This window comes from Rhodamnia argentea, chromosome 7 (genome assembly GCF_020921035.1).
Source record: "Rhodamnia argentea isolate NSW1041297 chromosome 7, ASM2092103v1, whole genome shotgun sequence".
Classification (NCBI taxonomy): domain Eukaryota; kingdom Viridiplantae; phylum Streptophyta; class Magnoliopsida; order Myrtales; family Myrtaceae; genus Rhodamnia; species Rhodamnia argentea.
The window spans coordinates 12,907,024-12,922,293 of record NC_063156.1 but is presented as its reverse complement, the minus strand read 5'-3'; the positions used below and the strand labels follow the sequence as shown (position 1 = coordinate 12,922,293).

The 15,270-nt window shown below is 37.1% G+C and overlaps 1 protein-coding gene across 2 annotated transcripts; it reads right to left on the bottom strand.

The window, feature by feature from the left end:
* Positions 1-5,069: 5,069 nt before the first annotated feature.
* Positions 5,070-14,996, bottom strand: LOC115741871 (cytokinin riboside 5'-monophosphate phosphoribohydrolase LOG7). Of its 2 annotated transcripts, XM_030675887.2 has the most exons (8): positions 14,830-14,996; positions 9,211-9,389; positions 7,939-8,036; positions 6,993-7,023; positions 6,487-6,586; positions 6,295-6,365; positions 5,370-5,513; positions 5,070-5,208 (listed from the first exon to the last, which is right to left on the bottom strand). In XM_030675887.2, exons 2-8 carry the CDS (start codon positions 9,334-9,336, stop codon positions 5,113-5,115), a joined length of 666 nt encoding a protein of 221 aa, XP_030531747.2. In that variant the 5' UTR covers positions 9,337-9,389; positions 14,830-14,996; the 3' UTR covers positions 5,070-5,112. The 2 variants fall into 2 exon arrangements, with proteins under 2 accessions (XP_030531747.2, XP_048138348.1); XM_048282391.1 differs by lacking the exons at positions 9,211-9,389; positions 14,830-14,996 and adding an exon at positions 8,564-8,817.
* Positions 14,997-15,270: the final 274 nt, after the last annotated feature.

The window sequence follows — 15,270 nt, the reverse complement described above, 5'->3', positions numbered from 1 at the left end:
AGGATAAAAACATATAAAGCATGTGAAATCATACTTATGGCAACTAGACCCTACACAGAAATATAAATACTAAAAAACCGAGTAAAGTAAATAAGTTTGGGCCACCACTTTAAATTGTGACCGAATGATTTATGGCAATTTTGTCTTTTTGGTGAAAATTAGTGGATTTAGCTATAAAATGAGTGGAAATAGCGTTGCCCTTTTTTTGTTGTATTTTCTCCGTAGCAAGTTTTGTGGCCAAAACATGAGTTTTCATTTCTAGACGTCATTTATTTTATTTCAATTATTTGATGGACAAATTTTCATTTATGTTATTTCAAAATCTATCATTTTATTATGATATTCATTTTATCTTTTTATCAATCGACGAAAATATATGAGTTTGTAAATGTCTTTTCACCTAATTAGTACTAGCACAGATACCGACACGTGACATGCGACACGACACGACACGACACATCATTTCTCAAATAATAGAGAATTTCAACATGTTATATATTAAATATATATTTTTATATATACATGATAAAGGGCGACACTATTTCCACCCGCTTTATGAATAAATCCACCCATTTTCACCAAAAAGACAAAATCAGCCTCAATCATTCTATTGCAAATTAAAGCAGTAGTCCGAAATTTATTTACTTTCCTTCCTTTTTAGTTATTCAATTTCTATGTAGGATCTAATAGCCACAATTAAGAGTTTTACATATTTTTGTTTTGTTGATTGTAGGCACTATGTTTTCATTTTACCAATAGAGTTTACTTTTCCTAGAATTAGCCGTGTCAAAAGGAAGAATTTAAAAAAAATTAATTTTTTCTACGTTGAAAGAAAATTAAATGAAGATCGCTGAGATTCTCCACAAACCGATCATGGCCAATTGACGGCTATGCAAAGGATTTACCGAGTCGCTATGACTTACTCGACCGATCTCATGCTTTCCTCTCTACTGAAGGCCATGATTCTATGGTTCTACTGTACAAGAATGACGCATATCCCTCCCGCTTGAGGCTGTTAAAGTTTGAGGGTTATACTAATCGATGCTTAATGCTGCTCTGGATCTCCTCATTTCACGCCGTGATACTCTACAGGATTCCCTATTGATGCTGCTGCTAAATGCTTCCACTAGATGGAGTCTTATTGCAGCGGTTTTGGTGCTCAATGCTATATTTTTGCGTTTGGTTTATGTTGCCCGGTGCTTTGTCCCCTGCTGTGCTTCCTACCCCTGTTCATGTCCCCGGCTTCTGGGGACTACATTCCTACCGATGCTGGGCTCCTCTGGAACTTTGGATTCGACATGCTGCTGGATCTACCGGTGTATTCTTCATGCTACATCATTCGAAGGCCTTGCCACTGCTCTCCTCTAATGCTGTCTCTTTTGGACTTTATTGCTGTTGCATTCCTCTCCATTCTTGGATGATATCTCGTGCTGCTGATGTTGGTTTTTTGGGCTACAAGCTACCATCATATCTTCCTGCTGGTCGACCCCACCTTCCACTATTGGAGGCTCATTTTTGCTGATGCTCGACACATCATTCACCATCGCATCATGTTCCTAGGTGTCTTGAGCTCTTTTGTACCTCAACACTTTGTTCCATTATTCCGTGGTTTCTCCTATGTTTGGGCTACATGTTTAGCCTCCTCCTTTCTTATTTTTGTTGCTTGCTTTGGGCTAATGCGGCCTTCTTGTTCATATGTATTTTGCAACCAGTTCACCCTTGAACCATCTCTGGCACTCATGGTGTCACCCATGGTTCTTGGTTTTTTGTGTCTGGTTTTCTCTCTTGTACCTAGCCCTTTGAAAAGTCCAATACACACTTACCTTACCAAAAAAAAGAAAAAAGAAAATTAAATGAACAATTATCATGTACTATTTAGAAAAATTTTGACATATGCTTTTTTATAAAACAATCACTTGCTTATAAACTTTCGCTTTTGTGGTGCATATCACCGTAATACTTTTTCTTATTTGATGTCTTTTATACAAATATAGATATAATTGGATGATATGATGAAACAAAAAAAAAATTATTTGTTGCATTCGCCAATATAAAAATTTAAACGATGCAACTTAATTAAATCAAAATATTGCATAAAAAAGAATTTCTTTTTCAAAAATGCCAATGAGATCTCATCATTTTAGATGGACAAAAATTACCACCATCCGATAAATGTTTACAAAAAAAATAGCAATATGCTTCATTTTGCACAACTTTTTCACATCGATTTTCATTTAGTGCATTTTTCGGTACTTTTATAACGTCCTACATGCTATGTGTAGAAATATTTCGACAATAGTAATGAAAAGAGACAAATTCTTTGCTGTTAATTAAGGGAGTTGATATATATTTCCTTGAATTTTTTTTAAAAAACTTATTTCTATAGAAGCACAATCTGAAAAAAAAAAAAAAACAGTGTCTTTTCATGTGTGGGTACCCACAATATAAAAAAGTAAAACATGTGAAATGTAGCATTTCAATTATGGCAACTAGATCCTTAGAAATATTAATAAATAAATAAAAGAATGAATGGGGCCACTGCCATAAATTGTAACTAAATGATTAGGGTATTTTTGTCTTTTTATTAAAGGATGGGGTGGATTAGTCATATAGAGGGTGAAATAGCGCCGCCCATAATAAATTATCATATATACATAACAATATCATAGGTGACTTTTTCCCTTTTCTTCTTCTATAACGGATTCATGATGAGTTTCTTCTTCTTCTCTTCTTCTTCTTTTAAGAATTCACAATTAGTTGTTGTTGTTGTCTATATATATTAATTTGGAGTGGCTAAATATATGATTTAATTATATATATTTTTGATAAATTTAAATTTTGACCCATCATTTATTCAAAATGCTTAAAATTGATCTTCTACATGTCAAAATGACTTATCGGGATGCTGAACTCACATTTTGCTGGCATGTCTAGAGCGTTGATCATGTACCGATCACATATCGGAGAGTGACAGACATGAGACGAAAGCCTCCTAAAAGTGTTGGTGTTTCCTAGCATTTTACTCCCATTTTGTCTTCATAGCGACATGTTGTCACCACATATCACAGAAAAGTTATTTTTTCAAAATATGTAATGTTATAGTTGGACATATGCGATTTTGGTCTTCAATGTGAGTAAAATTGATGGTATGAGAAAAGATATATTGCTTTTAACTTTGATATGATAAATATCTTTTTCGGTAGGAACAAAAATCAAGACAAAGATGCAAACCCCACGCATGTAAAACAAGTAGATCTAAAAGTGAATCAACTTGATACAATTTGCATAGACTGGCCCATTGCACAAAAAGGGATCTGTCATTGCATCAAAGCTCGTACAACGATCAATCATCAAATCTCTCATAATCATTAGTGATGAGTATATGTCGAGAAATTTCTTAACTATGGTTTTGCTAAAAGGCGATCCGGCTTCCCAGCACCATCACTGTATAAAGATCACAACAACCTCAATAGGTTGAAAGCACATAGAAAGCGCCTTGTAAATCACATATTCATCTCCGGATCGGGATAGAAGGATATCCAAATCTAGATAGAGCTCTAGATCAAGAGAGAATGGCTCCAAAAGACATATTAGTTGATCACAAAATCACTTTCATATCCGATTGTGAAGACAACAACAAAATGTACCTGGAAGCTTTGTGGAGCGGTCGACCATCCGGAGCAAGTACTCGAAGCGAGAATTGGATCAAGCGATCAGATTCGAAAGGGCATATTCTTTTGAGGCTCTCGCCCTTCAATCATGTGAAGAATATCGATCGCATCGTCCACGAAATCGATGAAGAAGCCTAAAAGATAGAGAAATAAAGAAACAAAGAGGAAAGAAGAGATGGGAAGGGAGGGAGGGCGAGAGATATATCCCCGCTCTCTCCCTAAGGAGCGTATGCTTCAGTAAAAGAAAAGATTGGGCGGCGGCAGAGAGAAACCCTGATATGATAACTATCTTAATAAGGACATTTTCGATATATACAAAATGAATTAATCTTTTTGTTAAACCGTGCTATATAAAAAAAATAAAACATCGCGGCGTAGGGTCGACTAGTATAAGTAATTTTCCATGAAAGAAAACAAAGTAATAGACTTCCCAACACTTCCTCTACTTTCATTTTCCTACTCTTGCCAAACACACGTACGAAATTAATATCTTCACCTTATTTTTTCTTCACTTTCATTTACCTCATCCACTTTTAAACTCTTCCGAACATCGGCTAATAAGGGGCAAGGAAACATACACAAGTTATCACATTCGTCGAGCACGACGTAACTGTATGCCGCCATCTTCAAGTCACAATGTATTTTGATCTTGCAAAATTGTCATGGAGTACATAGCTTTTTCGCCAAGATTTCGAAATGAGTACGTCCGTTTTACGAGTAACGATTAGCTGAAGTTTGTTTGAGGGTGGGTATGAACCTAAATTATGTGTAATACGCTGTATTAGGAAGAATTTAAGGGGCGTGCACCTAGTTCTAGCATTCATATACATTTGAAACCCTCGCATTCTTCGATTAGTGTAGTGCTCCTTCCTCCTATACTTTGTGTGCAAAAGTGACCTTGAAGTGCTGCTCTCTCGAACGAGTGCATGAGATCCTCTGCGCAGACTTCATTGCACTACGTAAAAGCGAAACACAAAAGGAAAGGGGACGGGGGAAAATGGGCGAGAGAGCGAACGACACGACCGGAAGATTGTATCACCACATGAACCGAGCGTTATGTTCGCGATAAGCCGCTATCCGTCCCTTCCTCTTGCTTACTGAACATTCACGGACAACCCAGTTTCGGATGCTGCAACATCTCCCACAACCCAGAAACAGAAAAGCACGCAAGACGAAAGGGAGCAGACAGAAGAAAGAAGAAAGCCCGAAACAGATGATCCATTCCTTCGACATTAAACAAAAAAGACAGGCAAAAATTACGATATTTCTTTCTTCAAACCCTGTATTGTTCAAGACAAAGAGTCGCTGCTTCAAACTCCCAAAAAAGAACAAAAACGCAAACTGTCCTGTGCTCTGATGATTTTGTACTTACCCCCCAACTTTGCCAAACTTTATATTATATTTACTTCTTCGGAGTAAACAATAGTTAGCACTTGTCTCGTCACGTGGTGACGCTCGATTCAGGCACGTAACTCAGCCTGTCCACCTCATCCCACACGAGATTGGACGTCACGTCTTCGCATTGCGGGACGTATACCTGAAACCAGCCACTCCACATTCAAAATCTCTTTTCCCCTATGATTGTGTCAATGTTTTCGACACTTTCGGATGGAGAATACGTTAAGGTAATCGACGTTTAATGTCCTCATTTACTGTTTAATTAAGTTGCAAATGGTGGTCCTTAAGATGGTTAATTACCTCGAGCAGCCTGACCAATTCTTTCGCGTTCGGAGCGGACACAATGATGCGACGCGCGCTGGGCGAGATGAAGCCTTCGTCAACGGCCTTGTCCATGAAAGACAACAGAGAATTGTAGTACCCATCCACATTCAAAAGACCCACCTGCAAATATTAATTAAATCACGTGTAAAGTAAGCGACTATGTATCATTATCCAAAGTCCATGCACAAAAATATCGAAACGCATCTCTAGACCAACCCCCATCAAAAAGTTAGACGAAACAAGAGTTGGCTAGAGAAGAAAAATATATAATAATGATTTTGAAAAACAAAAAGGGCACAGCCTTCTTTTGACCAACAAATCTACTTTAATCAATGGATAATTAGACTATAGTTTCCCATTCATACAGAGGTGCTTCCAATCAAGCTCCTCCTAGTAATCATACATCGCGCGACCGCGACTCAGATATGAAGAAATCTTGTGCCATCTTTCCATGTGAACCAAATGAAACTACACATGCTTTTATTCTCCTTCATTTTCCCATGACAACATGATAAGATCTATTGACCAGTGTGTATCCTCGCTCTATCTTCCCTTCCAAGGATATGGAAATCTTGATCTGCTTAATAAATTAAATCAGTACGCGCTGTAAGATCCGCAAGAACAAAAGAACTAAAGATTGTTGCAAAAAAGAAACCCTACAATGCGCATGAACATGCAAACGACAAGTTGCCCGGCAACTTATAATCTATAATGATTTAACTAATGCTTAAGATACAGCTGTTCCCTGTGGATACTGTGATCTTGTTCATGACCATAGGATTCAAGAGGAAAAATTGACTTATCTATCATGACACGATTCTGTCCAACATTGAGGGAATAATAACAAAAATGGATTCAGTATCTATTTTCAGTTATAAATGATAATGTTGAAATGACTCACGGGCTTGCGGTGAATGCCGAGCTGAGCCCAGGTAATGACTTCAAGCAACTCCTCAAGGGTCCCGTAGCCACCTGATGACATCAATCGTGCATAATTAGTTATGAAACAATCATAGGATCAGAAGAATAATCGAAATCTCATTTCGTCCGCGAGATCTGATGTTCGTCCAAACAACCGAGAGTACGGCGGCACCTGGAAGGGCGATGAATGCATCGGCTTGACGGGCCATTTCGGCTTTCCTTTGGTGCATGTCGGACACAGTCCTTAATTCCCCAACAGTATCACCAGCTATCTGCAAAAAGGACTCAAATCTTTAACCAAAACGTAACCTTCGATTGCTAAAATCTTCAGTTCTATTTTGTCAAAAGGGCATTGTATTTCCTTTACTCTGCTACTTTTAAAAGGGCTTATGGGGTTTCTTTTTCTCTTTTGTTGGTGGGTTTGTGACAGCAATGGAGGATCAACTTTTGGAAAAGGAAGAGGAATGAACCGGGACAGCTAGAGCCATTTGCCATAAGCGTCCCATCACATAATGCCCGGTTCAGTTTGATTTGCCCTTCTTGACTAGATGTCTCATCATTACGGCTAAAACACTTCACGCAACAGCCACAAGCAAAAAAAAAAAAAAAAACCGAAAGAAAGAAACCAGAAAACCAGGAAAATATTTAAAATAAACCAACATGTATATTCATACATACCTCTCTTGGCATAAGAGTCCTCGGAATTACCCTGCAAAATAAACAAATAATAAGATCAATAAGTACGAAGCCCAAACCAGATAAAAAGTGGTAGTTCTTCTCTGGTGTGAACAGCCTCAGCTGCTTATGGAGGCCACAAAGCGGCAGCTTTCTGAAAAATCTTTGCTTAGAAAACTTTTGAAGTTACAATTCCACTGAGTGATGTAACCTTTGGCCTCGAACTCAAGCAAAATGTCAAGCCTATTGAATTTATTCATCCTTTCCACTCGTAATTATGGAACGCAGAGACTATGTGGCTCGATCTTGTCTTGCCCTTTTCACGTAAAATTCTGTCAAACGAAATCAATGGCTTTTCGACAGGGCTAGTCCCCCAAGTTATATCCTGGAAAAAAGTTCAAATCATTCTCACTAAGTCCTTTCAACTCCCTCCTTTTTGAGAGGAGGCCTCTCGAGTGTTTGTAGTGTGTACTGCTGACATTTTCAAGGACCGAAATGGATTCACTTTTTGATCAAAGCCTGCTCCAGAAAGCCAACCATATCTCAGTAAAAAGAGAGAGAAAACCTTTTTCTCTACTCTATCAGATGGAATGTGACTGTAGCCCAGATGAAGTTTTTAGCTCATCCAACAGCAGTTGGAAAGAAAAGTTGCACTGAAAGAATAAAGATCCAGTCTCATATATTTCTCAAAAGTTAATTTCTGTTCATTTTTGTCAGCCCAGCATTCGATCCCATGATGTTTTGGCTTTGCGCCTGGAATAAGACCCACTTGAAAAGAAGTTCATAACTTGCATGGACCGAGAAGTTTTTGTCTTTAAAAAAGAAAACAACATCAATAGATGGTGAATGATGCATGTCTCTCGAGACCCGCATATGCTCATGTTCTTCTTCGATGTCTGTGTGTGCCTGTGTAGAGAGAGAGAGAGAGAGAGAGAGAGAGAAAGCAAACCCTAGAACATGGCGCCCACCATCATGAACAGCCTGAGAAACAAGACCCATCAATCCCACGCTCCCACCTCCATACACCAAATCAATCCTTCTCTCCACCTTCATTTCCTCATCGATCAACACAAAACCCACAAAAGAGAGAGAGAGAGAGAGAGAGAGAGAGAGAGAGAGAGAAACATCAATACACGTGTCAGAGAGAGCCCATCACCATCATCGGGACAAAAGAAAATCACGTTTTTTCTTTCTCCAAGAGACAAACACCATGACAGCGATTAAACTAAACAATCAAACACTGAGCTTGGAATGGTGTCGTTGTGTGTGTGTGGTTGTGTTAAGAAGGGATATGAATATTTTATGGAACCCCATGAATTCTTTTTTAAGAATGGAAGAATTTATGTTAGAAAAACAAAAAATTCATGGGGTTTTGGTTTGGTGGAGAGGTGATTGGTCCAAGATAGGAGCCACCACGCTCACAAGACTCATGATACAAAAGAGAGCACGTTTGGTTCCCCAGCCAAAGGCATAGGTGAAGAAAAATTTAAAAGAACATTTTTAACAGCTATTAGATTTAATTTTGGCTGAGGAAATGGCAAAAAAGAAAAGGAAAGAGGAAAAGAAAAATTTACAGGGAGCGGAGAGAGAGAGATCATGCAAGAAAGCTGCTCAACTGACAGGCAGGCTCCAGCTAGCATTCCCCCCTCATGCCCACAACCTCAAAACCTAATCAATCCTTCCCGTGTAATTCCCACCATTACAATCATCAGCCCCACGTTTGAGAGGTGTAAAAATCTTTCGACACGAAGACATAAAGTTGAATTTTTTTGGTCATTTCTAAAGGTAACGAACGAGCCGAAACAAAAGAAAAAAATTTATAAGCACGAGATGAACGAAGACAAAAAGGGTGTTGGTAAAACAAAACAAAACCTCAAAGAAGCTTAGGAATTGCAGATGTGATGAGCGCGAAAAAGGAACGATTTTGACGTCAACAGGACATTTGATTTCAACTTGAAAGCCTCGTGAAACATCGGTGGTGGAGTCGGAACGCCGCCTTGCGTTTGGTTGATGGGAGGAAGCTCCCACCACAACGAACGATCCAAAATGAGAAAACAGAACAAAAAAACAGAAAATGGGAGATTTCACATTGCGTTTCAGAGGAAAACGAGAAGACCCAGAAGATGAAAGAGAGGGAAATCAAGGGGCGAGGGGAGATGTTCTTCTCGAGCAATAAAAAGAGAAATCGATAGGTGGATGGGTTCGATGAGAGGAAAAATACCAGTTCTTGTCCCAGTTGGATAGCGGCTTCCTGATAGCTGGATTTCTTCCCTGAGCTGCTTCCGCAGAACACGCAGATCCTCCTGAACCTCGATGAGAACGACGGCAACGACGGCGTCTCTGCCATTCTCTCTCTCTCTCTCTCTCTCTCTCTCTCTCTCTCTCTCTCTCTCTCTCTCTCTCCGCGAAACGAAAGGAAAGGAGGGAGGGTTGGGAATGGGAACGGAGTGTGCGTGCCTATTGTCCGATTATATAGTATTTGGAGGAAAGGTGGAACCATAATAATAATAATAGTAGGCAAGTATGGTATAAAATATCTACAAAAATAGGAAAATTTTTTATGATATTTCGTTTTATGGGATGTAGAAAAAAAGGAAAAAGGAAAGACACATTCGATAAGTATTTTCAATTACTATTCTATTTAATAAGAAATAATAATAATGATAATAATATAGAGAAAAATAAATATAATTCCATATAGAAAAAAGAAGAAGAAAACAATTTAAAAGATATTTAAGTAAGCATAAATGAAAAAGGATATAAACTTTCACTTTTAAATTAATGAAGTACAAATATTAGATGAAACCCGACTTCACACATTGCGAAATAACTTTAAACTAACGTGAATCGATATGTTTTCATCTATATTTTCACCAACAATCACTTTGTAATAACATTAAGACATTTTTATAATGATGCGGGATAACATGAATAAGAAGACATGACTAATATAGGAAAATATAAACAGCTTCGTATGCATAAGATTGTATATATTTCTTGCCTTTTGCATAATTAATACTTTGAAAGTCAAAATATCGTCTCATAAAATTTTATCAAATGGTGCTCCTCAACACTCGACTTGTATTATGCAGCAAATCGAAAGTGTTTTCACCTTCAATCCGATGAATTTCATTAAAGCCCATGTAAATTAGCATTTTAGCCAAAATAACAAAGCACACTCAACTTTTTTGCATGTACCGTTCTTCTATTTTTCGAAATACAAGGTTGGACAAAAAAAAAAAAAACTACAATTGGACCACCAATTTTGCTAAATTGTGCCCGTAAATTTAACGTCATTCTAAATTTTCTTTTGAAAAATATCCCCCGTTTCCTTTGTACCCACGACCTTAATCTTCGAATTCCTACCCGTAGCCCTCGCTCAAACCACCATAGCACCTCACACCTGCTGCTCGCCACCGCAGCCTCGAAGCAACATCACCGCCGTTCCAAGTTCACATTGCAAAGGCCACGAAAACCTCGGACGGTGTCGGCATCACGAACTCGCAACTTGGCCCGAGGTCGCAGTGGTTAGAGGTGGCAGTGGACTTATATCAAGGTTAGGTTTATGGTGTCTCTTCGGTTGGAGCTTACGGTGCCTTTGAGTTTTTGGTTCATTGAGAGTAAGTTATCATTAGGCAATGCATCTTCGCATAATATAATTGAATGTACAAAGTTGTGTTTTCAAAAATAGATGATACTAATTGGTATTGAAACAAAAATTCGGCATAGATTTTCAATTTTCTCTATCATTGTAATATTGTTAAGATAAGATGAATCAAAGCTATATAAAATTAGATCAAATGATGAAATGGTAATTCAAAAGTAGTTAAGATAACAATAAGGTGATCCATTAAATTCTACCACTTTCAAAGTTTAAAATCAAATATTTCTTATTTTATAATGTACAAATAAACGAAATTTTCAAATATTTACTTTTCTCTTAACGAATTTATGTATTTTACTTTGTCTTCAAACGTAATCGGAACGACCAACAGACATTTTGACTGCCAAAAGAGAACAAAAAATTTCAATACCATAAAAGTCCGACTTCATATGTCCGTTTAATACATTTAAAAATATTCCAAAACTGTAAAAGTTCGACTTTATATCCCCGTTTAATACATTTATCGTTAATTTGGTTTTGAAATAAGGCTAACAATAGCGGAATGAATAATCTTGGTTTAATCTTCTTCTTTTTTTGGGTCAATCTCGGTTTAATCTACAAAGTAACTTTTTTTATAAAACAAATTACTAAGGCTTTATTATTTTCACGGAGTATGGATGATTTAAAAAATATTTTTCTAAAATTGATCACTTGTATTATTTGAAATAATTATAAAATGAAAAATATTTTCATTATCAACAATAATTTATGTCTAAATATCTTCATGGACGATGAAAAAATTTCGTCAATACATTTTTGTAAACAATACAAGTGATCATTTAAAAAAATATTTTTCGAATCATTCATCTTATATGAAGCAAACAAAGAGTAAACTCTTCTCTTCTACATTATATTTGATATTAACATTAATTGATAGATCTCTTCGTTCTAATCTTGATTAAAAAAGAAGAAGAAGATGAAACTCACGGGCTAAAGCTTTACGGTGTTTGTTTGGGAAAATTAACAAAAAAGCTCTAAACTTATTGCAATTATGTCAATTCAGCCCCAAACATTTTTCTTACCAATTGAGTTATAAATCTTTTGCATTTGTGCTAATTCAATCCATCCGACCAACTTTGACACATCGGCACTAGCGTGGCAATTTGTAATAATATTTTAATATTTTTAATTTCTTTATTTTTTTATGTAGTCTTTTCTATCGGCGACGGACTAGAGGAAGAAGGAGAAAGAAAAAAAATAAGAAAAAAAAGGCAGAAAGGAAAAAAAAGAAATTATTTTAAAAAATATTAAAATATTATTTAACATTGCCACGTACCATCCACAGCCCAAAGTTGATCGAATGGACTGATTTAGAACAAATGCAAAAATGTTTAAGACTCATTAGCAAAACAAAAATGATATTTAGGACTGAGTTGGCACAATTGCAATATATTTAGAATTTTTGGTACTTTTACCATGTTTGTTTTCTATTTTCTATTAATCTTGTTCTAAATTGGTTTTTATCATGTACACCTATTGTGCAAACGACAGTTGACTGGACTTGTCAAATGGATGGGTTGGATTGATGGACTGAATTGACACGAATGCAAAATGGTTTAAGGGTCATTGGCAAAAAAAGAAGAAGATAATTAGGACTAAGTTGGCACAATTGCAATATGTTTAGAATTATTGATATTTTTCCCGTGTTTGTTTTGCATTTTCTATTAATCTTGTTCTAAATTGGTTTTGATAATGTACAACTATTGTGCAAATGACAGTTGACTATACCTATCAAATGGGTGGATCGAATCGAAAATGGTTCGACCTATATTGACCTATTCCTATGCAAGACATATCTAATGACCTGTACCCAACTCGATCCATATTGCTAAAACACTTCAATATTAACTTCTACGACCAACAACCAGACTTTTAATTTGTTATGTAAAAGAAACAAGAAAAAAGCAAATTTAAAAATTATAAATTTAAAAAAAATCATAAATTAAAAAATCAGAGGCACATGAATGAGTTGACTCAACTAATAACCTTTATAAACTAAATAGGTTATAAATGAGTTCAAATATGAGTTTGTCTTTAAACCCATTTACTACCCAATATAATCAAGTTTACAACTCAAACCTGTTAATAACACATTTACTTAAAACTTTGACTAACCCATATTTGACCCATCTCAATGAATACGAGTTAAAATATGAATTTTCAATCCATTTTGATACCTCTACAATTGACAAGTCCATCATTGGATGATTGACTTATGAGAGGTGTCGAGTTGCATGACTAAGCTCTATCACTCATTCGGTCCATCCAACGATCAGAATCTTATAAAAGAACATGGACCATGATAATATGAGTTGGTGTCGACGATTTGAAACCAAATTTACTAATAAAGAAAAAAAAAACATCGGTTTGTAAATCATGTTGGTCTTGAGATTTTTTTTTTTGAATAAAACGATTAGTTTGATTTCAACAAAATAAAACGAAAATCCAAATAATGAATATCTAGGCCATGTTTATCTACCGACGATGGTAAGAGTCGAGTGGGACCTCATTTCTGTTCATTGTAGTGTTTGGTAACTTGGAAGAATAAGGAGTAAAAATTGATATCGGGGAAAAAAAAGGCTCCATTACCACGTTTTCATTAATGGAGGGAAAGGTGAGAATGAATATGAAGTAATGATCACGACTCAACTAGAAAAAGGAAATTTCATGTAGAATATTTACCACAAACGAATATTAATTTTATTCATAAATAGATGTGTCAAATGGATGGGTCGGGTCGAACATGGTCCGACCCATATTGACCCATATAATCCATTTAGACCCATTTTCATGCAATACAAATTCAACAACCTATACTCGACCCAACATATCCCCGACCCGACTCATATTGTTGAAACAATTCAATAGTTAATCAGAGATCAGCAAAATTCACAAACAGCGGTGTCACGACCCTCTCGAGCGAGGGTTAATGGGTCGCCTTTACGGCCCGGTTGCATGTAGACCTTCGGACGCGGGCCCCTCCCAAGGCCATTACCCAAATCGCAGCAGAGGATAATGTAGTCGACCTTCGGTGCCGTCTAGTGACATGTGTTACGTATGCATGCGAAGGAGTCGCTGCCAATCGTTTTATAAAGCCCTATCGATTAGTCGGGAGCTTCTATTCTATTCCGCAAGAATCGGAGAAGTGGGATTGGGGACTTAGTTACGCCAATTACCTTAATGACGCCATTTCGGTACCTAAGTTGACTTAATTTTCTAATCTCAAAATTTCATGCGGATGAGTAGGGTACGAATCCTAAATCTCGGAGTTCATGCGGATGGGAATAGCTACCCTAGCAAACACAATCAATAAAGAAAGTGCGTAAATCAAGGAATCGGATCATGCAGATAAATCTCATCAAATTAGCATGGAATTCCTAGTAGAGCCTACGGCTTAGAGAACATCCAATCACGATTCGGAGGGTAAACAGGAATTATTTGAATATGACTTGCCCATGAGGGGCAAAATCGTAATTTTAAGAAAAATCTAGGGACAATTGGCTAAAAAGGGCAAAATTGTCATTTCGGACGAGATTCGGAGTGAAAAGCGTCGAAAATAGGATTAGCCACCTAAACCGTGACATCCTAAAAATTTGACGTCTATAAGATAAATGAATTCGATGAATTTTAATCACGAATTTTAGTTTGATCGATAATATTGGATTTTCGAGGATTAAGGGACAATCGTTGGACGTTGATTTATCGAACCGAGAAGGGTATTGGATAACCTTAAGGCATTGGACAAGGGAAATCAAGCCGGGATAATTGAGTTGTTGAATCGAAGCTCCGAGACAATTCGCGTCTAAGCCTAATCCTAGCCGAACCTTAGAAGTGAATTTACCATTTTGCCCTTAAAGGTAAATTTACTATTTTGCCATTTTGCCTTGAAATGACCATTCTATCCCTTTGTAAAATTACCATCTTACTCTTGATGTTAAATTACCAAAGTACTCTCAATCATTTGTACCAAATGACTAACTTACTCTTGCTTGTGAAATGACTAAAATACCATTCTTGCTTTATGAAGAAAGGCCAAGAAACCATCATGAGAGAAGCCTTTTGTGGCATAATCTTGGTGGAGGGGTTCTTATCATGAAGATAGGCTTGTTCAAGAAGTCATTTGAAGATAGTCTTTCTCTCTCCTTCTCTTTTTTCTCTCCCTCACCATTCAGCCACCTCTCTCTCTCTCTCTCTCTCTCTCTCTCTCTCTCTCTCTCTCGATTTTCTGCGCGCGCCCGAGAAGAAATCGCTCGTTTGAGCTTGTTCAAAGGGCGAATTGAGCTCTATTTTCTCCTTCGAGACCGTAAGATCAAGGGTAACTCATATCCGAAGGCTGTTTGTCGAAGAAACTGTTGGATTTTCGTGGATCCGAGCCGGATAGAGGCTGGTCGGTGGAGACCCATTTGTTCAACCATCCGACGTTGTTCCGTGTTGATTTTAGACCAAACCACGCATAGCCCTCGCCGCCGCCGACGTGCCGGTGTTCTCGATTTTGCAATTGGGTGAGTTATCTCCCTAATCCCTTGATTAATATGTTAAACTTGATTAGGATGAATTTATATTAGTCTAAATATGCTTAGTACTAATCTAATTGACCATGGTTGGGTTAGTTAATCA